A 25383-nucleotide genomic window follows, 5' to 3' on the forward strand; every position below is an offset into this window, starting at 1 on the left:
TTATTTAAAGTAATTTTCTACAGATAAAATATATCTTAAAACCTATATATTGTAACTAATTTAATGAGTGTTTTTACGGAGAAACTGGATTTCTTGATGTCATGGTCGATTGATTATGTTGACTGTACACATGTGATAATTGTGCCTCCACCAATAAATCTAAACCTAAATCAAAATCCTCTATATCTATATTTTGAAACCGTATAAAGAATATCGCTCAATCAACGTCTAACAAGAATAGGTATCGACGACTATCGATTTATATATCATCATTGTGCTGTAGGTGAGCCTCTCTATAGAACATTATTTGGGCAGTGACGCAGTGTTATATGAAATTGAAAAGTTATATATGTTTATTTATAATGGAGTATAGTATATACTCAGAAGTCAGAGGTGTTCCCAATATTTTTTTTGAGAGTATACTAAGACTCTAGTCAAGGTGAAGATCCATGATTTAGTAATAAACATGAATATTTAATAATATACAAATATTTTTACTGTGGTCTATAATTATAAAGGATGTGTTAAAAATATGAAAAAAAAAAATCAAACTTTTAAAAAAAGCTTGAAATTACAATACCTATAGTATATAATATACTATAGGTATTGTATTTGTTTAATGTATTTCTATGCTCCATAGTCTATATGTATTATCATAGTATATAACTTACTGATCCTACACGGCGTTGACCGTTACAAATTAAACAATTCCAGTGGATTTACCTTGTCTTAAACTCCATTAAATGTAACCTACACAATATACTTTTAACACAGTAATTTGGGTAGTTTTGACTGAATATAATAATAATATGCAGGTCTACAATTAAATACAATATTATAATAACTATTTTATTTTATGTGACTAATGCCAACCCTAAACGAACGAAAATATGTTCGTTTTTCGTGAGCCAACAAATCCCTGTGTGAGCCCCTCTTTTAAATGCAAAATTTATAAAATTGGTGCTCATCCTTGGTTATAGGATTACCTGTGTACCAAACTTCAGAACCACGAGTGCAATAGACGTGGCTGTGGATATCTCACATACACAGATATTGAATGCTCAAAAAGCTTATTGCCAGAATTATACTTATACCATTCTTCACGAAAACAATTTAAATGTCTCTTCAGACTTCAGTAGTTCAGTATAGTACCTATTAGTAACTATAGTCAATAACTATGTATTAGGTAGGTTTTTTATATATTATAAAATTTTTATTATTGTTAATTACCTATTAGATAACATTTTTCTTTTAGAATAATTACTCGTAATATATTTTTTGTTTATTTAAATATTATAAAATACATTGTTCAAAATAATTATTATACTTTATGCGTTTTTATAAAAACACAGAAATGCTGAATAATATATTTAATTATTATAAACTATAGTTTAATATATTATATTAATCACACAGATATTAAATCTGGTGTTTAATCAAACAATAGCTGGTTTAAGTGGATCACAGTAGTGGTTGTATTGTATTTGATGTTAACAAATTTTAAAACGGTTATGAGCGTTGAGTTTTTCACAGAATAGACACTATTATGCTGAATTACAAACTTTGAAAGTTACCTGTATAGTACCTGCCTATTTTTACAAAAAGCAATTGAAAATACAATAGATTCTCAATATTTGATTGGTACCTATATTATATATAGATCCCAACTTGTTTTAAATATAGTACGACCTAAAGTTGAAATTTGAAACCGGAAAATAAAATAGTATTATTAAATGACTTAAATCGATTTATTTAAATACCTATTAAATTTATACTAAATCTTTTGGTTCAAAATTACTTAATTTGAGCAGGAAATATAATATGTTTTAAATATAAGTCATTAAAATCGTAATTAATATTTAATACCGTATCTTAGTATTTTAAATATTAAATTTACTCATGCAAGAGTTTATATTTTAGCATGATAACATATTAAACTTGTGTCTTGTAATGAACTACATTTCGATAAGAAATATAGATAGGTACTTTTAGGAGTTGCTACATTCATTGATTTATCAAAATATATTATTATGTATGCATTCAAACATCTTGAATTTTGAATTACTCTAAAGATAAAGTTATAAAGAACGACGTACTATGAATCAAATAATTTAATTGGTTATTTTAAATTGTTAACAAATTTTAAAACTGTTACCTCCATATTTTAATTTACATGTTTCATATCATATTTATTTAAACAAATCGTGGCTAATTTTGATAACTTAAACCAATTTATAATTATTTACATAAAACAGTCTAAAAAACTAGGTATGCTGATTTAAATTCAAGGATCAATATCGATATTCCATTATCTGGACCAACGCGATTCTTACGAATAACGGAATAACGAAAAACAAAAATATGTTCAACCCATTAACAATCTGAAAAGAAGAATTCAAATAATTCAAAATATTATACTGACCCGAAAGATTAAAAGAATAAATCAGGTGGGAGTCTTTATTGGAATATAATATGATAAATCGATGATTACAAGATTCAGAAGAAGTACTATTAACATACCATTGCAAATTAAGTTTAACTCTAACATGAACATATGATTGTGTCGATTTGGAACATACGACCAGTTAGACAAAGTTAGTAATTACATTATAGAAACGTGTATAATCTTTGACAAATGTCACCCTAGCAAAATATATACGAATAAATCAGAATAATTTACATCCCCAGTTTAGAACAGTTAATTGTAAGAATATATTTGCAAACTAAGTAGGTAGGTACCTGGTAACAATAAAATATGTAAAAATGGACAAATATTATACTCATTGCTCATTCATAAATAACAATTTATACTAAATAATATTAAAATAATCAAATGATATCTCGGTCGCTTGTCGGCTTGCAAATTATCTTAACATAGTATAAAACAAAGTCCCGCTGTTTGTCCGTATGTTTAGATCTTAAAAACTACGCAACGGATTTTGATGCGGTTTTTTTTAATTGATAGAGTGATTCAAGAGGAAAGTTTAGATTCACAATTGGACCAGGTAGGTCCAACCCGAGGAGGTGCTCAAATAGGAATTTCGAGATTCACGATGGACATTTTTGTTTATAGGAGAAATAATTAGTAGAAATTAGTATTTATTATTTTATTGGTTGCCATTGGTTATATCGGGCAGATCAGGTACAACTGGTACAAGCATGCATCAAATCGAATTTCCGCTCATCGGCGTTTCGTTGCTTACTTGATATGCTGTGGCATATTGTCCGCGATTCGACATAGTCGGATTACCTACTAGGATGTCTGAGTTGCACTTACTGCATCAAGTTACACCCAAAAGGAGTTGAACAATCACAACTTTTGAAGTAAAACTTCTTCTTGAGGTGTGGGTGGAAAAAAAATCGTAACGAAAAATTAAACAACAGGTAAAATGAAACGACACATTTGTTTATTTATTTTGCAAAGTTATGCATGTCGGGGGCGGCGGCATGCACGTTTATTATTATTGTATTGATTTTTCTCACTCTCTCCCTAATTCACTTATAATTTCACGGGCCCCAATACTAATGAAAGAAGTTTTACTTCCCCAGAGTGTAATGGTGGGCTCACACACTCTCGTTTTTTAAAGAGTTATCATTTTTTACGGGCAACAAAGTGCGCGGGATCAGCTAGTATACTATATATTTAAGTAAAAATATAAAATATTTTAAATTTTAAGTGAGCGAATCGAAATAGTTTGGTGTTGTTTGTAAGTATCACGTAATGATTTTTTGAAAACGTCCATGACAGAATTCGGTCACTTGTATTAAGTAAGTATAATTACTCGTATTTCTGATGTGTCGATGTGTTTTTTAGACATTGGAAATAAATATAAGGAAACAATATGAGAAGTTTGTATATTTTTTTGTTGTGTTTATTAATTAATTGCAACTAATAATTGGAAAATGTAGTAATTCTATCACTTTTTAGTTGTTTATTTTTGCTCCACCAACATGAATATAATTGAAATTAATATATTTTAATTTTTAATAGGTATATTACAACCGACAACCTTTAATAGTAATTTAATCTATACCATTATTTTCTGAGGACAATGGGTTATGTTTTTAATTATAAATATTCAATAGTACCTAAGTAGGTATAAAGTTTATTTAAAAATATTAAATTTATTATATTATATTATTTAATTTATTTTAATAGAATTAATATAAAAATATAATAAATGTCAAATTATAAATGGTCTTTTAATCAAAATTGATATTGATATTGATAGTTGTTTACGTCTTTCATCAATATTTAGTGACCAACGCACAAAGCGTGCAAAGCTAATATTATGATAACACATGAGGGGAGTTAAAACAATAAACCTATCGGCATATTATTTTACGATGTTTTCTTAAGCTACTATTACCCAACATAACAATATATAACAATGTTTGTAGATAATACGTTCCTAATTTATATTGGTTTTAATCGGCTTCATCACTTATGGTAAAAGGTCAAGTTGGTCTATCCTTTTTTATACATTTTGCAAGATTAGGTAGCTTTTTAAAAATAAGTCTACCTAATTTAAAAATTGATCATATCCTAATTAATAAGAATTATAATTTAAATTATATCGTCATAAACCTAACAAATACTACTATATGACTCATAACATGAAATATAAAAATATAATACATTTTTTAAAGGTTTAAAGTAAAATAGGTATATTAAAAAATCGATTGTGTAATTTTTATTTAATATAGCTACTATTTACTATTTATATGTACCTACTTAGGTTCATTGTACTTCCTATTAAAATTATATTTTGTTGACTAAACAAAAATATCATTACGATTTGATTTAACTATACATATAGCTAAATCAGAATATAATATAATATAATAATCAAATAAGTTATAAAAGGAAAAATTATACAAAAAGAATTAAGGTTACCAAAAGTTATTTCCCCATTACAGCAGTGGGTAGGTCCACATCTTACACGGGTAGCCGTAAAATTACACTATTGTAGTAGGTAATGAAAAAAGTAGGTACGCGTAATTATAATTAAATGCAACAAAATCTTGTCTTTATATTTAGAAATACCGGCATGAATTAATGATATAAATTTTAATAGTTTGCATAATAATTTGTATATGGTACATCGTAACTAATAATTAATTGGTACTTATTGATAGGTTAATAAAATATAGAAATAAGTTAAACCGTTTGTTATTTGTAAATAATAGATGTGCCTTTGAAAAATAATTAGTTACCAATAATTAAAATTTATAAATTACAATTTATAATTAATTTACGAGCTATTGTTAAATACCACTGTGAATGTGGGTAATTTAATTCAAATACTACAATTTAACATATTTACTTTAAATGTAAGCGGGGGATCAATTTAACTTCAAGTAACAATTAAGTGATAATTATATGCTGAATATACGTAAAATCAAACCCCATAAAGAAAAAAATTCATATCCTTGTTGAAAGATACGGAAATTTACTGAACATGCAAAAAAATCTATACAAAGTATACATATGGTTCACTAATATATGCTACGTTATTAAGGTCAAAATGCTTGAGGAAACAAATTCGATTTGCATGGATTTATATTTTGACCTGAAGCCATTGAAAGTAACATATTGTATAAGTTTATTATTACAAATTTAAAAGTAATTTATCTTCTCTATCATCGGTGTGCTAATGCAAGTATTAATAATGTTAATAGTTATAAATATATACAATATACAAAACAAATATTATTGTAATTTGTAAGTAACAGTAATAATTAATAACGTATAAGGTATAACACATTGTGTTGCGGATATAATATGAAGTAGGTAGGTAAGTAAAATTATAAGAGTAAAAATGTAATTTAAACTTAAAAGAAAATTTAAAACCTTGCAATGGGTTAAACAAATTATATTAGTATATTATTATAGTTTGTAAATAACAGTTAATTTATATATTTGTATTATTATAGTTTTTTTTTTAATTGGTCTTTACTTTGCTTTGACGCCTTGGCCATACGCTCCACAAATATTTACAGTATTGTAATTACCTTATTACCTACGTCATGTGAGTCATTAAACATTTAAAACAAGGTTTTTTTCTAATATTTATAAAGTATATACCTATTTGGCTACTTAGAATGTAAGATTGTGTTTCTATTAGCGTAATAACTAATAGTAAATTATTATAATTTATAAGTCAAAATGCTTAAATTATTTATTATTGTTATTACAAATAATAATTAAAATTGTTGATAGGTAATTTAATTTTCGGTTTACTGAGTTCATGTGAATCAAAATAACATATTATGGCAAATAATATCGCATCAACGTTAAGAATTTGATTAAACATATAAATTCCGACGATACCAACATTCTATAATAATTCTTAAATACAAGCAAATTCATATTAGGTTGGTAATTAATAGTTGTTATTATATGAATTATAACTTGACTAGTAGCTTGACTGGCCAAAAATATATTTATCATTATTTTTTACCGAGCCAATTAAACTTTCTAATGTTGACTCGGTAAAAAATAATGATAAATATATTTCTGGGTATTATGATAACGTTCGAGCAGAGTTCGACAGAATAAAAATGTCATGGTTTTATCGTAGATTTCGTTTCTACACAAGTTTATATTAGCATAAATCGAATATTTTTTATGCGAGACTATAACTCTTATCCTTGTCAGATATAATCTTATCCTGCCAAGGAATAAATTAAAACTTTCACACGTTTAGTTTGGAAATACGAGCCTTACTGTTGGTTTAGTTAAGTTGTTTGAGATAAAAATATGATCTCAATATTAAGTTTAAAGTCTAAACTTCAGATGAAAAAATTAAAATACTTTTAGAATAAATATTGAATTTCATAAGTTAAATTAATTTAAAACCTATTATAAATTAGGTACCTACTCACCTATACCATATACCTAAGTTTGTTTATTAAATTATTAAACATATGAAGAAACAATTTTAATAAATAACTACATAATTATTACACATATATTATATAGACTGTAAATATAATATCTTCCATAGTTCTACCTAATCTATAAAAGTTATTATGTTTTAATAGTCAGCAGTCACCACGATGTTGGAACATAAAGTTCAAAGCATTTCTTCTTAACTTTAATCTATTAGAAACAAAAGCAGATCCCTGTGTTTTTGTTAATAGAGAAAATAACAAAGTATTAATCGTCGCTATATTTGTTGATGATGGTCTAGTTGCAGCTACATCGAGTCAGGATGTACATGCATTAATTGAATATTTGAGACAACATTTCAATATTACCGAAGGAGAATTGAATCAATTTTTAGGTACAGAAATTGAGCGAAAATCTGATGGATCAATTGTAATGCACCAAGGGTTGTATTGTAAAAGAGTATTGGAGAAGTTCAATATGACTGAAGCAAAATCAGTTCAAATACCAGCAGACCCTCAACATTCATTAGATGACAAGCAACAAAATACTAATTTAACTAGTAAAGTCCCATATCGTGAAGCAGTCGGAAGCTTATTATATCTCAGTCAGATTACAAGACCGGACATAACTTTTTCAGTAAATCTAGTTAGTAGATACATCGAGGATCCAAAGGAACAACACTGGACAGCAGTGAAACGAATTTTAAAATATTTAAAGGGAACTATTAATTTTGGATTGGTATTTAGTTCTAGACAAAAACTCATGTTAAAAGGATACAGTGATGCTGACTATGCAGGTGACTTGGATACAAGAAGATCAACATCAGGGTCAGTATTTACATTAGGATCTGGAAGTATAGCACGGAGTTCACGTCGTCAACAGTGTGTTAGCCTTAGCACAACTGAATCAGAGTACATAGCTTTAAGTCAAGCAGTACAAGAATTAACTTGGTTAAAATTGTTTTTAGGTGAATTGCTGGACCAGCCAAAAACGGTGCCAACAATGTATGGAGACAATCAAAGTGCGATTAAACTCGTAAAAAATCCAGAGTTTCATAGAAGAACGAAGCACATAGATGTTCGCTACCACTATATAAGAGAAAAGTTCAATGAGGGATTGTTTTCATTGGAGTACATATCCAGCAAGGAGCAGATTGCGGACATTATGACAAAACCAACTCCACGAACGCGGTTCAATGAGCTAAGGGAGATGTTAGGAGTTATAAATATTGATGTATAAGGGTATATTGTTTAAGGGAAAGTGTTGGAATTATAAACAAAACACCCTATATAATGTAGTGTATAAGTAATATATTCACACTGTAGTTCATCAGACGCTGACTATACATTTTTATATACTACAGCATATTATATGTCCTGCGTAGTGTAGCCGGGTATACATAGTTAGTCGTTGATTTATATTACGCCTCGTAACACTATTGTACATCGTATCATTATACTTATTATTATATTATATATATCCGATTATATTATTATTTACCTTTTAACTTCTGTATATCTGTGTACTTCAACAATTAAGTTTAAAGTCTAAACTTCAGATGAAAAAATTAAAATACTTTTAGAATAAATATTGAATTTCATAAGTTAAATTAATTTAAAACCTATTATAAATTAGGTACCTACTCACCTATACCATATACCTAAGTTTGTTTATTAAATTATTAAACATATGAAGAAACAATTTTAATAAATAACTACATAATTATTACACATATATTATATAGACTGTAAATATAATATCTTCCATAGTTCTACCTAATCTATAAAAGTTATTATGTTTTAATAGTTATTCAATTGTAACAATTATAAAGATGTTACGGTCCACGATAGCTATTTTATAAATTCTATTACGTAAGTTTTTTGTATAGCTACAATGTATGACACATGCATTATTTTTAATCATTATTTATTAACCATCGCTGAATTGATAAAATAGGTATAGTAAAATAGCGTTAAAACTTTAAAGAAGTAGGTATAACGTATGGTTCATATAACTCATAATACAACTGATTTTGGTACGACATATTTGCAAGTAACCGAAATTCACTTAAGAAAACTTATTCTTTGTTAAGACAAAAAATTATGAATTATGATATTATTTATTATATATATTTTTTATTTATTAAAGTCTCGGCATCTAGGGCCATTGGCTAAAAACAGATTTATAATGGTTACATTATATCTTAAGTTGAATTATATAAATATTAATATACCTACAAGTTATAAATGTAGTAGTATAATATTCTGAGCGGAACGATGAATGTATTGATCTTACAATGATGTGTGTATGTGAACACAATTTATAGTAAGAAAAATGCTTTGATTTTAAACTTCACTGTTAGAAAATATACAAGAAAGAATCTAGGTGGTACTTAAAGGAGAAAAAAGTAAAAAATGTACAGTAGTTTTCAAAATAACCTGGAAAAAGAAAAAAATAATTAGAAACCGTACATTTTAAGCAAAATCAGATTTTGAGAAGATCGATTTCGTTTTTTTATTGTAACTTAAAAATGAATGACTGTAGGGACTTTAAATTATCACCGATTATTTGTTATAGAATTTAATAGATGTGAAATAATTTCCAAAATATTTTGAATCATTTTGTGCTATTTATTTGGTACAATTTTCAACTTTTTTCAATTTTTTTAAAAATTTTTATGTATGATAAAATATCTCTTTGTGTATAAAAAGATTGAAAATGTAATACAAGGTTTTCATAAGTTGTTCATATATTATTTAAAAAATATCGAAATTACATGATCACTGCAATATATTTTTATAAGCGTTTAAAGTTCAAATTTTTACTAAATTCATAACAATTATCCAAATTCGCAAATTATTTTGTAATATAAAATTCATAATATTTTTAATATTCATACCTAATATTTGAAAATGTAATAAAAGGTTCCTTGTAAATAGTTACTATTGGAATTTAAAATAAAAGTTGAGTGTGTTTCCATGAAGTGGAAATCAGAAACTTCTTTCTGAAGTTTAAATGTTGATGAAATTGGATATTCACGCGAAAAATAACGATTTCTCATCTAACGATTTTATAATTTTGTTGTAATTCAAAAACAAATAAACATAAATACCTGAAATTGTCTATCAAATTGTTAATTTATTTTTAATTTAATATATAGATTTATTGATAACTAATTTCACTAGGTCAAAAAATTAGAAATCTTAACACAAGGTTCCTCATAAGTTGTCTTTATAACTGTTAAAGAATATTAAAAATACAAAGATACACCTGTTCAGTGGAAACCATTATCTTTTTGAAGAAATAAACATAATATACAAATACAACAATACAACAATACAATAGTTACGATTATTAAAATATTATAAATTCAAATTTGGACCAAATTAAATACCTACCTATTTATACGAAGAATACAGATTTTAATTATTTTGTCAAAATTAAAAATATCTTTTGTGTTGTATTTTAAACTTTTACGTAACTATTATATTTGTATGTGCTATTGTATTTTAAAAACATTTATATTCATTTTATGCTATTGCTTATAGTTATACCGCATTACCACGAACCTATTCACAATGTTATACGTTATGCCGGTTTCGATCGAAAGTTAAAAAAACAATAATATAATATGGTATAATTATATAGTATTACAATAATTAAATATTAACAATAAAATGAATGGAATGTTTTCGGCAAACATGAATTCAACTTACGGTATTATTAATAATAAAATACTATTAATATAATAGAAATGTTAATACACAATAAAATATATATAGGTACCTACTTATTAGGTAATGTATAGTTTTTCGTATGGATCGATGTATCATTAAGATCAAATTTATCGCATACATAACCGTGATATTTTTAATGACGAGGACAATTGATATATATTGTACAGCAGAGCAAACATCTATTTCCTTCTTTTTTGGATTTAAATGTTGGATTTGTACTGTAATTGTGAGTTTGTCACCCTCGAAGTTCTAATAATAAAAATATAATTATTTTAAGTGTACATTTATAGGCGATTATTCTAGATTTTAGACAGTTATGGTAAGCTTGTAACCTTGAGGCTTTAATGCAATATTATACTATTTAAATTTCCAATCAATTGGTTACACAAAACGTAAACATTAAGCTTGTGCTTAAGCACATTAAAAACCCTCAAAACATTTCCAGAAAAAAAGTATATCGTAAAACCAATAGTCTTTCCGCTTCACCCTACAGGATCTAAAATGGTCTTGGTGGGTATTACTCATAATATGAATAGATTCCACAATTTAATGTAATAATAGTGCCAAAACTATTTTAAACTTCTTCTTTTTTAAGAACAACATGTATTTTATATATAAAAAAATAAGTAATTTTTAGTGTTTGTAAAATGTTTGTATTAATTCACTAATCATAATTGAGTTTTATTTAAATTTACATAAAATATATTACGATTTTTGTGGTTATTAATTATCATTGGTAATAAGTATAACCATCTATTTACAACTATATTTAGTTTAGCTCAATTCAAATTATTAATACTAGATACTAGTGACAAGTCACTTAACTTATTCCACTGATGTATTCAAATATTATTTTGTAAGGCTTAAATTTTAAAATAATGATTTTTTAATGTCTCTAAATCATATTATTTTGTAATATTAAGTTATAGTAAAAATTGTATATAATATACTTATATTAATATTATAATATTTTGTTTTTTTTTTCAAATCAACATGAATTAAAAAGATTGATTTTCACTACCATTTAAATTGGATTAAAGTTCATACGCGTGGCAATGAAATAGCCCACGTCCCACATGGAGTCGAGTGACTCCATGTGAGAGTGAGACTCAAGTGCATAAATTAATTAAGTTTAAATTTAACGATACACTTATGTTATTATTAACAGTTACGTTATGTAAAGATCACAGGAACATTAGGAATTCAACAAGAAATAGTGCATAGGTATGTAATATGTATTGAAGATGACATAAAACAATACTGCTATAATTAACAACGGTACAATTATAATATAATTTCATCAAAGGAGTGTTGAATTATTACACAACCATATAAAAATTTAAATGTTGTTTAAATAATTTTCAAACTATTCAACAAATATGACGTAGCAGATGTAATAAAATATTAATCGATAATTGTTTATTTATTCTTATAGTTAGTGCAAATTAAAATATATCTAAAATAAACGTTTATAGGTATTTATTTGGGGTTTAACTTTAGATTACTTGGTAGTTGATGGACATGTTATAAATAGGGCATGGATGTTGAATTTGCAACTTTTTTTCCAGTGTTCAGTTTTGTTCGATTTATGCAAGTATAAATTAAAATCAGAATTCAGTGATGAGAATGTGTTTTTATGCGATAAATCAGAACTTTTCCGTAAGGTATGTGAAACTAAAGTAATAGTGCTGAACAACGTTACCCTGTATGGTTATTTATGTATTGAAACTAAAGAACATAATCAGGTAATTTGTCGAAAAATTAATACCAAAACGTCTACATAGGCATTGTCAATATTCCGTTACATAAGAAAAATATAAAGGGAAATAAAATCTGGGCTTCAAAAGATGAAACCATGGATGTTTTCGGGAGATAATAATATGTGACTAATGTCGTGATCGAAACACTTGAAACTAACCAACCAGAAAAAGTGTATAACATGTTTAATTACAGAAATTATTAATAAAGCAAATAATTTAACAATTACAAAATTATTCAATCAATCAACGTGTTTCTTCTTTGGTATTTGTCACGATGTACCTACTTCTATTTCTTAGTGACGCCACTCTATATAATATTATGGTAAAAATAGTGACTACAATAATTCAAGGAGTCTATTCAAAAAAATATCCATAAAACGTGTTTGGCCCATGGTATGCATAGGGCCATATAGAAGATTTACGAGGACAATTTTCTGTCTAAAACTCGTTGCTAAAATTAAGCAAATATTTTTAAAAGCTCCGAGAAAAATAAATTGTTAATCTTTTTAAAAATAAAGTTCCAGGTATACCATTACCACCAGAGCTTATAGGAACACGCTGGGTTATGGCTTGAGGCTGCTTGATACTATTGCAAATATTTTACCAAAGTGAAAAGAGTTGTGCAAAAAATTGATCCAAATGAAGGCGTTTCAATACAAATATCGCAAAATATTTTTTTAAATAATTAAATTTGACAAAGTATTTTGTGAAATTTCGTGAATTTCAATCCACGAAAAGTTTTGAAAAGTTTTAAAAAATAATACTAGTATTGAAAACATACGCAAAATAAATTATGTACTGACTGGAGAATGAAAATTGTTTGATAAGTTGAGAATTTCCTCGGTAAGTTTATAGTATCTAACTATAAATTATAATAACTAATAATAATGCGATATCTAACCGAGTGTATTATGAAGCAAATAATTGAAATTATTTGCACAATACTATTTCGTATGACTGTATGAGAGTAATGTATACACAGTAAAATACAAAATAAATATTCAGTTTGAATTAAATATATTAAAATGTTTTATTAACATGAAAGAAGATAATATATTTCAAATTTAGTTTTCGAACAGTCTGAACTCTGAGTTAGTTATTGATTTTACAGTTGTAGCTTTTACTACTTGATAATCGATTTTAATTGAAGTCTAAACCTTATATATTTACATGCTGTACTTCCATAGATTCTAAATTAATGACGACTTAGTAGGTAATGTGCACTTTATTTTTCAAATTGTCCAGTAGTTTTGAATATATATGTAAAAAAACTAGAAATTATGTCAGAAAAATGTAAGAATTCGTTTTAAACGAAATCGTGAACATTAGTAAGAACCTAGTTTATGATTTATCGTTGCTTTAAAATTTAAATAAACCTACCCAGTGGCAACATAAAACCATTTTTCAAATTTTAAGTAGATATAAAACAAAACTGTGCAAAAAAAAATTGTTAAATATAGTTAGAATTGGATATAAACAACCTCGTACAAATAATAAATGTTACGTCTTAAAAACTTAAGTTATAAAAGTACAAAAATAAAACTATATAAAAACTGAACAAATCTTTTAACCTATTCTCTAATGTCCATTGCGGTGTTTGGCCTCATAAATAAGATTTTTCTAAGACATCTGCTTAAAATATATATTTTTTTTATTAATTATTTCTATAATGGAAGGCCAGATAACATTGTTTTTGGTTTATAACGTTCATATATGCTTAAACAAAAAAAAAAGTATGAACTATAAAAAATATAATATTTTTTTTCTACTTGATGTATATGAAATAAATACAATTAAATATTTATTACGTGTAAATTACATTATATTTGAGTACTATTATGTTAAGATATTTTAGTATTAATTTAAAAATACACAGTGAGTGAGTGTGAGCCAAAATAATTTTTTTTTAAACCATCTACTAATAAAAATTTAATTTTTGAAGCAATACTTGTTTTTTTATAAAGTTAAGCTGAAATCTTATCCTTATCACTAATTAACCAAGAAACAAAATTGTTCAACCTTAATTATTAAGAAAATAAAGGTTTGAAGTAGCTATATAACTCTGCTATATAGTGTAATATGTCGAGTGTACCTCGTCATTGAGTGACCACCGTAAGGTACGTGTTTATGATATATTAATATTGCTATTATAGTAATTAATTTTACTATTATCAATACGGTAGGTACCTAGGTTGAATGAACTTTTCCCGAAAACATTTTTTTATTAATATTTTATAATTATAATTGTGTATTTATTATTCAATATTATTATATATTATTGTTATTTACTTTTGAGTCAATACCGCGACATACCGTAGACCGGCGTGAACAGGTTCATGTTATAAAATATAGGCAATAGGTACCATAAATAGTATAAAATAATGTGTTTGAAAAGTCATTGTGTATATAAAATATAATAATTAGTACGTTTATGTTTCAAATTATAGAAAAAATATTTTTTTCAATTACTACAAAATAACTGAAATTGTTGTTCTTTGTTTAAATATAGAATTTTGGTTAAATTTAAACTTTCCAATATTAACTTGGTACATATACTATGAAGAACTTTGTATCAAATGTTCAAGCCTTAGCTATAAAAAATTAATATTATATACATTTTTAACTACAAAATAGTTTTGCAGATTTTGAACGAGTGAAATTTTTTTCATCGACAATTATTAAAAAACAATTTAAGAATACATTGCACATGTCTATAAATAGTTTAAAAAGAGTCAACATTTTTTTTTAAATTTATACCAGGTGAAAAATTCAAGTATCTATAGACTATAGTTATTCGGTTTTGAATTACAGAAAAATAAGAATATCGATTTTGTTAGTCTTAATTTGCATAAAAATGTTCGTTTCCCCCTAATTTTTTTCTTGTATTTTCTAATTAATTTGTTAAGTGTTGGGAACTTTCAAAATTGATTTCCCAAAAGTACCAAAGAGATTCACTTTCCTACTAGAAAAAATATTCAAGGTGAAAATCAAAGCATTTTTTCTTCTATAAATAAATCATGCATACACAAAAAAACACACATTATATTGTAAAATCGTATTGACTACTATTGAATAATACTGATTTTAACTGAAATTATACAAAAAAAACAAAATGATTATTTCTAAAAAAGTTGGTGGATTAATATCTAATGAACTTTTAAATACTAAATCTCATAGTTCAACATTTGAGTGGTAGGTAATTATAATGAAAGTGAATCTGAATAATCGATCAAACTTTTATAATAAAGTGTTCGCGTGTGTGTTGGTGCGCGCGTCAGAATACATTTTTAAGTAGAAAAAATGTTCTTAAAGTTTCAGATTGACTTTTTATTACTTGGAAATTAGATATAACTTAAACTTTTAAAATGTCAAAGTCGCAAGTTTTTGATAGTATTTGTAAAAATCACAAAAAAGTGACATTTTTAAATTATGGGAAAGTAGTTTTAAAGGTAACCTACCTACCAAAATATTTATTTTGTTTTAAATAAGCATTATAATTTTAAAGTTTTAGTATTTGATCTGCAGAGCTTTTTTCTGAATACTTATTTTAAAGTTAACTTGTACAAAATATTTGATTTTTGAAATGGTTAAATATACTTTTATAATAGCACTATTAAAATGCATATTATATACTATTGTAAGAATAATTGAATAGTAACAATTTAGTATAATATTATAATGATGCTGAAAATAATTGAAATTATATGGAAAATATTTTTTTTTTTTAAACAAGTAGGGTTACGATTTGATAATGATCGCTTAACGAATCGAGGTGGTGACAATTAATTTAAAAATAAACATGATTCCAAATTGATCTGTTTGGCAAATGTTAATATATTATTATTATGTATTATACAGCGTAGGCCACTGTTTCAGGAGTTGTACAAAATACGTGGGTTTTAATTTAAAACCGACTAATGTCGCTTATTAGTTTTCGGTATTTCAAAAATACCTTTTGTTGGAGTTCAATTATTACTACCTACCTTTAGCTTATAAATAACTTCGGGAAATGACTGTTGAGATATCTAAAATATAAATATAATTATAATTTATAAATGTAGTATGGTATATATTATTTTATTTGTTCATTTTAAATGTAAATATTTATATTATATTATATCCACTTTAAATCTCTTCTGGATTAGTTTGATAATTGGATATGAAAAAAAAAAATATTGAAAACTATTTTATATGTACCTATTGTATTCGTATTTTTTGCAGGGTTCCCCACCGTCTCAATCCCAGCAACAAGTTTTTCTATCTCAGTTTTAATCTTAATTTTAAAAATCATTACTAAATTGGATTGTCAAAATAATTACCTATGCATTTTTTGTCCTTTGTTATTCGAAGGAAAAATTAATTTTATATTTATAGGTGATATTATTTAAACATATTTAAATAGTCAATTTGTAGACCAGTTTTTGTAATGTACTTACCAGCTACACCAGCTTACTTTTAATCAAATTACATAATATGTTTACACACTATACATGCTGTATAACTGATGTAAGCCAACAGTTGAGCGTTGTTATGCTTACAATTAAGAAGTTCATAACTAAACGAATAGATACCTATGAGTAGGACCTATAGTAAATCCTATAGTTTTCTGAGTCCAGTTTTGGTTTGATAAATATACAATGTTTTTTGTAAGTTAATAAAGTTACCTACCTCTTCTAATTATTATACACATCTAAAATAATAATACATTTTGATTTACTTGTTGTTGTAGTTGGATTTAAGAATAGTATTACTTATTATGTTGTATTTATTACCTATTTCAGTATTAAATATTATCACTTGATATAAACCCTTCATTAAATCTTCATAGTTCATGTATAAGATTAATCAATTTTAAAATCAGATTTAATTATTGTGTGTATACAGATTGTAAAAATATAAATATTATCATATCTAACGTTACACTAAAATAGGAATAAAAGAATTACATACAAAATTAATATTATTTTAAATAAAGGGATACAATGTATCATGTTCTATGCTTTATATGTTCAACCATTAAGGTTTTAAATTGCATGTAACTGGGTTATAACTTTATATTTTATAGGAGTATATATTTCGATTATCATTTCATATTTTTTATGGTTTTTTTTTATTACAAACTCTGGTAAATGATCGATTCATAATTTGTTTTAAATTTAGCTCTTAAATTATACAAAAAAAAACTATTGAATACAAAAATTTTTTTAAATATTTCATTTAAGTGCCCATTTAATTAATGGATACCTACCTATAAATAGCTATAATAGATAGTATTTCTCAAATATTATACTGTAAACCGTAAGATATAAATAAATGTTTGATTTCTATTTTGACGATTGTTTTTATAGTGCATTAACTACCTCGTATTATTATATCTATGTTTGAACACAAACTCCCGTCTCCCAAAAACTCGGTAAATGCATTATTTTAATGGAATAATTCGGTAATTTGAATATTAATATAAATAAATAATATTTAATTTGATTTATATATTTTAATACTATTATAATTACACAGTTATCTTAAATATCTATTACTTAAATAACTCTGCTACCGTATAATGGAGTTCAGATAATTAGATTAAAATATTTAGTATCTAGGTGTGTATAATATTCTATACGGCATAGTTGTAACATTAACATCGATCGTGTTGATATACGTATTTTATTTTATAATTTTAAGCTACATTTAGGTAGAATTAATCACTAAGGTTTAATCCGATACTAGGAACCCACAATAATTAAACATGTAATTCGGATTTAATATCTTTTCATTGTATCTATATAATTGTCATTACACAAGCAGCTAGAAGGATAATATATTAATCCTCTGTCATCAGATGGACTTTAGTAGAGGATTTGAAACATTTTTAAAATTATTTTTAATATGGACTACAATTTCCACTCAAATGGGAAATATTTCTATTTACCAGAAAAGTACCTACTTCATAACAATTTAAATGGAATATTTAGTACTTAATAATTATAAATTATGTTTGATTAATTTAATGAATTCAATAATTTCAAAAAGTAAATAGTAAGGTATACGTTTACATAGTTTTTTATTTTTTTTTTTAAATAAAATAAAATAATTAATAAAAATAAATATTATAAAAGTTGTAAGCATTTACCACAATTTATTTCAACAAGTCACTTTAAAATAAAAATGTAACATTATTATTATTTTTAACAATCATTATTATCGTTTCAAATTGAATTTATATTGGATTAATTATATTACCTACATATTCCAATAATCGTAACAAATACAATTTACTGTTTTAAAAAATGTAGGTAGAGGTATTAATAATAAATAGAGGTTATGAACAATTATCTCGTGAATGGGTATTCAAGTTTAATTTAATTCGACTTCTGTATCATGATATAATTTGTGTTTAAAAACTATATTTTAATTGATTTTATTTTATTTTTTACATCAACAGACTGAAACTGTTTACTAAAGTTATACTTTTTAATGAAATTTGTAATGCAGTTATAAATGTCAATTAGTTTTTTAATTTTAACAAAATTCATTAAAAACTCATATTTTAAGTACCTAGCTGATTATATGATTATCTAATTCTATAATAATTAATAAGTACCTGATACAAAGCTAAAAATAAATATTTCATCTAAAGTTTATACTTATATATATGCCCATACCTATCACAACATTCGCAACTAAAAAAATGTATGTCTATACAAATAACAAGTATTGGTATTAACATCAGACACGAATACACAATTGCCTGTCTTAAATACATTTGTAATTATTGTAAGTAATACACAGAACAGACAGCCATTTGAGGTTTCAGACGTTGTAATGATGCCAATTACCAATACAATGTACCTGGTACCTACCATATTCTGTAAAATTATATTTTTTTTTCGCCGAAATAAGAAACCACACTCTTCGAAAACGAATACATAGGTACTATAATCTTATTTAATAAATAGAATCTGTAAATGTCTTTTAAAATAAAAAAAGTACCGTTACTTGTAACACGAGATATAAGTAAATTATTTAGGTCGATATTAAGGGTGATTTGTTATAGAGTAAGTTTCTGACAAAACTGTCAAATAACTTTGTTATGGACATTGTTGAAAATAGTAACTTGTGAACAGCAAATCACTTTAATCGTAATAGGCAAAAGTCCGCTAAACTTACATTACCTGCAACTTTAACCTGATTTCAAGTGATAATTATTTACTATGTTTACCTGGTTAAATTCGTCAGTTTTAGTTTTAAAATATTAACACCCTTGTACTTACGATATTGAAATTGTATATTAATTTCAAGTTAATAGGTAATTAATATTTATTTCATTTTTTTAAATACGTTTTCATAATTTAATTATTTGTTCATTAGTTTTTCGATTAGTTTTTATGAACCTTTTTATTTCAATAAAATCGGATAGTCGATGGGTCACGGGTGCTTGCTTTTATAGCAAAATAATATTCAACCAGAAGTTATAAATTATAATACAATAAGTAATTGTGGCTCAATATTATTTTACTATTAATTTAATATTTAGCAGTAGGTTAGCAAAAGGAATTTTTATTATAATATTCAACATAATTAATAATGTTGTATTTTACTAGTTTTAGAGATTGATTTACTAAATTATATGAGTATGATGTATCAATTTAGTGACACTGATTTCCATAATTTTAAGAATTCCAAATATTAGCCATGAATACTTAATATTGTTAATTAAAGTTGGATTATAAAGGGATTACCAACATATCTTCTTTACATATTTTTAAACCCTTTTTAAAATTTGTTTAAATTATTTAATTTCTATAAACTAATAAAGCAAAAGTTATTTAAATATTAAATAAAAATGAAAACCAATCTACTTCTTTTAAGTATAGGACCTATGGTACTACAAAGATTTAACTGCAGGGAAGTGAGCTAATATAGGGAATTTATACTATGAAACATAATAGGTTTGGTATAAATATTTATAAAGATTTTCTTCTATATTTTTGTTATAAAGATTATTATTGATGATTTGAAAAATATATTGTTGAAATACTTATAACTCGATTTGGCGTATCATTTTGAAAAAAATCCTTTGAGAACATTTTGATAATGTGTTTTCTCTATACGTTTCTTGTTGATACAGTCTAATGTAAACACGAATTTCACATATTTTGCAGTTACAAAATATCAAAAACCAATTTTCCTATATTACTCCGAAGTCCTGTGGTTAACATATAAAAGGTTACAATATATTTTACTATGGAATTTTCTAATCTAACAACCAAACTTAGTTATGATGTGTACCTAAGTACCAAACACTTTATGTCCCGTAAGGAATTACTAATTTAAATTTGTGAAGAAGATAATGCAAATTTTACAACCTCATTTTTTATATAAACAAATCGTTGTAGGAAATACATTGTACAACTGACTATATGTTTAACAAAAACAAATATAATTTTAACAAATGCATTTTTCCTATGCCTATTAATATCACTGTCAGTTGGATCCCGTGGCGATGTTTGCTTCTCTACCTACCTACCTATGTATTATTGGAATATTTAATTTGCCGTTTATTTTTATTTATGAGGTACTGAATTATAAAAAATAATGAGAGTAGAGTTCATTTATTTGAGTTTTAAATTGTTATAGTTTATAATAAAAAACAATATTAACCTTCGCGAATCGTATATTTTTCTTGAAATTCAAAAATGTAATAGAATTTAAACAATTCAAGAATCAAAACATTTATTTTAATTTTAAATTTAAAATCTTAATAATTACCGAGGTTAATGGTCAGGAAATGTCTCGGGAAATGTATTCATAATAATTACGCTGTGCATTTTTACTACTTTTGCAACAATATTTAGTAAACATTTTGCCATTTTCAAAATGAGAAAACAAATACCGTGTAATATTAAACAATCCGTTATAAACACTAATTGGTGCAATAGGGTAAATAGATTGTGGAATGGGATGAGCAATTTATCGCAATGCCAAATATTTATATCTTACCTATAGGCTATATTATACTTTTTAATGTTGTAATAACACGTATATAATTTACTACAATAGTTATTTAAAACTCTAATATATCACAATTTGGTATATATAGGTAAGTGGTATAATAAAACGAGTATTCATTATATTTACTTGAATTTTCTATATTTAAATTATGCTTATATGAAACAGTATTAAAAACGAAAATACCCAATAAAATAAAGAATTTGAGTTTTATAACTGTATATGTTAGAGACTTATGAAATACTAATAACACAGTTGGCTATTGGAATATCGTTCAACCAATGGCCCGATTCCAAAGTAGCGTCTATGATTGTTATAAAATACATTAACAGATTTATCGAGTAATAAAATCAATACTCACACAAATACTACACTAAAACATACAAACTATATGCTAATATATATGTTACACATTTTCAGTCTTCAGACATAGTAATGTATGTCCATGATTTACGTTTGATACTTATGTTATAAAAAAAAACTATTTTTATGATTTAAATTTAAAACTTTGTTAAATTTTGAACTCTAATATTTAAATATATAAATAAATTCAGTTAGGTTACGTTAGGTTTAATTAATAAAAAAAATGCTGTAATTTATTTGCGAAGTGTTGTTATTTTTTAATTATTATTGCCACATACTATAATAACATGGTATCATATTTCGTAGTATTTTACGTCGACTTTTAAAAACAAAAAAAATTGAGCCTAAATATAGGTATACAATTTGTATTTTATATTGTTATTTAATAATTTTATTAATTGCGCTTTCTAACAACATAATATTATAGTGATTATACACAACCTAATCTGATGTGAAATTAATTTATTTCGTTCGTAGTTAGTGGGAAGAATTCGAGGCTCCTATTACGCTGCAAACCAAATTATTTGGTAAAAAAAAAAAAAATGGATGAACGTATACAATCAAACCGAGCTGGAAAAGAACAGGAAGTCGTCGTAAGGCGAACAGTTGATTTTCAGGATGCGCCTGCAAATCGTAGACACATGTGTACAACCCTCTTCAACTAGTGAGAGCCGGCATTCGTATGAAAATCTAAACAACGAACCGTACTCGAGAACAGGTCTCACTAATACGCCATAAGGGGATTTAAATGATGTGGGATAGCTTATAGACTCACCTGCTGCTTGCCATGTAAAGCGTTTTTACTTGTTAGGGCGTTGAAACGAACAAATAGCTAGGAAACTGCAGTTTAAAGTCGAGTAAGTTTGAGAAAAAAAAAATGGTTCAATGTTGGGGTTAAAAATATTGAAAAAATACCGCTTTAAAGAGCAGGTTTTTAACGATTAAGAATCAAATCAAAACCACCAACTGTTAAACCCGTCTATACATCAGGCACTTCGAACGTGCATTTAGACTACATATAGTTACGTTCATATTATGCGTCTGTTTATCATTTCAGACGGGACAATATTTCATATTTATTATTAGCGAAGTATAACACAACATCATTAATATGCGTTCTCTTCGAATTTAACTGTTTTTCTGTAAAACGTAATACACTGCACAATATAGTACATAATATTGTAATTTAAATTTATTCAGGGTTGGTTTGAAGTTGGTCTCACACATGGTAATGTATATTATGCAGACCGCTGACTGAACTGATTAAATGCGCTTACCCCAACGTGGTCATGGTGACGATGGTGTACCAAAAGGCGGCCGGAATGGACGTGAAGTTCGTGCCGTCCACGTTCTTTTCGGCGTAGAACATGACGGTGGCGAATATGATGATGGCCATGGCCAGCGAGAACACCAAGAACCCGAGTTCGGAAGCGCACGACTTGAGCGTGTAGCCGAGTATGCGAAGCCCCTGCGAGTGCCTGGAGAACTTGAATATCCGGAACACCCTGAACACGCGGAGCGTGACAAACGCGCCGGACACGTCGTCGTTGTCCGTGATACCCAGACCGATGTAGTACGGCAGGATGGCCACCACGTCGATGATGCTCATGACGCTGCGCATGAACTTGCACCGGTCCGGGGCGGCGAACAACCGCAGCAGATACTCGGTGGTGAATATCATCACGCAGGCCGTGTCCAGGCAGAAGAACACGATCTTGTAGCGTTCGCCGCACGGCAGTGTGCCTACGCGGCCGGGCCGGTGGCCGCATGGCACCGTCTCCACCACGTTGGCCATGACGGACACGGCGATGAAGAAGCCGGTGACGTAGTAAAAGACGAGCGCCGCGGTGGACGTGTGTGGATTGCCGAACGCCCGCCACATCTTCTGCCGGATGTTGGTGAGTTGCGGCAGGTTCTGGTCGCCGTTCTCCGACAGCTTGTCGTCCATCAGCCGCTCAGCGTTCTCGCGCTTCCGGTCCCGGTAGTCCTCGTAGCAGCAGTCGCCGATGACGTCTGGCAATATGCCGAAGAACGCTAGTTCCTCGTCGTAGCTGGTCAGGCACTCGTGCTTCGGGTAATGCAGCTTGCCGGTACGGTAGTAGTTGAGTATGTGCCGGAATATGTCCGGGTCCCGGTCGAAGAAGTACTCCTTGCAGTCTTCGTCGTAGAAGAACTCCCGTTCGTTGGACCCGAGCAACGTGTCCGGGTACTTTTCCACCGTGTTCCGCCATGTCTCGAACCGGCGCCCCGAGACGTTGATCAGTAGCTTCTCATCGTCTATTCTCCGCCGGTCCTTGGGCACCGGCGGCGGCGGCAGTGGATGCGTGGCGATCGGCACCCAACCGATGGCCGCCGCCCGGGCGAACGGCAGCCAAGCGGCGACCGAGGCCATGCTGTGCGGTGGAATGACAGTATCACCGGCGGCGCCGCCGGTCCAGTTGTTCTCGTATAAATAGCATACTCACGCGTCGCTTACACGCCGCCGCAGTCGCCACTATTGTACTGTCGTCGTCGACTTTGATCGCCGGCACCGAAACGTCAGAGCGTGCACGGCTGTCGTCGTCGTCTCCCCCCGAACGATCGCGACCAAGACGACAGCGAAATAAAATATTATGTTGGACGGTGCCCGCGGTACCGTGCGACGAGACGAATTAGAGCCGCCTCGATTTACATAGGTTTTTATTTTTATGTATTTTTTTTTTTTATAAATATTCAATTTTTGTATTATGTTTCCTTTTTTTCTCTTTACGCGTGCACTCGAAAAGCACGTCCGTTCACGCCGTGGCGCCCACCTCGGTGTAATTTTACTACTACTACTATTATTATTATTATTATACTCGCGTCTACTGTACACCGGTGACCGCGCGCGCACACGCACAACCCTCTCTAGCGTACGCAATGCACACGATCGTACACACACACACAAGCGCGCGCACACTCTCTCGCTCACACACACAGTAGCCACCAATGTAGTCGCGAACGCGTGCTATCGCGGATTTCGGCGGTAGCGACCACCAGACACCCGGCCGACTCGCGACAAGCAGCTACACTGAATGATGACTGTGCGCGGCGGCGACTCGGCGAACTGCAGCCAGTATAGCACCGCGGCGGCGGTTTTCGCTCGGTCGAGTGTTTTATCTTGTTTTTTTTTATTTTTATTTTTATCAAAACGCCGCCACCGTCATCGTGCTCCGTCGCCGCCGCCGCCGTTGCCGTCACCATGCCCCGTCGCTATGTAGCTTATATTGTATATACAGTGTATGCTATACAGTTGCAGCGCGTAAAACTAATGACCCAAGCGCAAGCGCTCGCGGCCCGCTCGCGATCGATTTGCGTTGTATCCGTGGCACGCGCCCCCCCGTTCAGGCGTTTCGTTTTCCCGGCACGGTCTCGCCCGACACACGCTATATGCCGCCGCAGCTAGCGCGCGGGCGCGACGATCGTCGTGCCGCAGCTCGCTAACTCACATCGCTCGATCGGTCGCTCGCTCGCGCCGGCTAGCTCGCCGTGGAGCACCGCACGCACAAGCTGCCGGCTGCAACGCACGCCTCGCAAGCGCGCCATTATACATATTTATATATACACACGTCATATGACGCGATATGCGCGATATAGAGCG

General features: G+C 28.7%; 2 protein-coding genes across 6 annotated transcripts in view; one reads left to right on the plus strand and one right to left on the minus strand.

Annotated features, from left to right (window-relative positions):
• Nucleotides 1-25168, minus strand: part of LOC132934161 (potassium voltage-gated channel protein Shal) — a 78742-nt gene extending 53574 nt beyond the window's left edge. For 2 of the 5 annotated variants that reach the window (XR_009662986.1, XR_009662987.1), the window contains exon 1: nucleotides 23042-25157. Coding sequence is in view for 3 of the 5 variants with exons in the window: in XM_061000435.1 (XP_060856418.1) it covers nucleotides 23042-24156 (1115 nt within the window). In the remaining 2 variants the exon portion in view is untranslated. Of the gene's footprint in view, nucleotides 1-23041 lie in introns of all 5 variants that reach the window. The other 3 variants (XM_061000435.1, XM_061000434.1, XM_061000436.1) reach the window with 2 other exon arrangements.
• LOC132936312 (uncharacterized) lies at nucleotides 7139-8410 on the plus strand. The gene is made up of 2 exons (XM_061003013.1): nucleotides 7139-7722; nucleotides 7863-8410. Exons 1-2 carry the CDS (start codon nucleotides 7328-7330, stop codon nucleotides 7864-7866), a joined length of 399 nt encoding a protein of 132 aa, XP_060858996.1. The 5' UTR covers nucleotides 7139-7327; the 3' UTR covers nucleotides 7867-8410.
• Nucleotides 25169-25383: the final 215 nt, after the last annotated feature.

Source organism: Metopolophium dirhodum, chromosome 1 (genome assembly GCF_019925205.1).
Source record: "Metopolophium dirhodum isolate CAU chromosome 1, ASM1992520v1, whole genome shotgun sequence".
Taxonomy (NCBI): Eukaryota; Metazoa; Arthropoda; class Insecta; order Hemiptera; family Aphididae; genus Metopolophium; species Metopolophium dirhodum.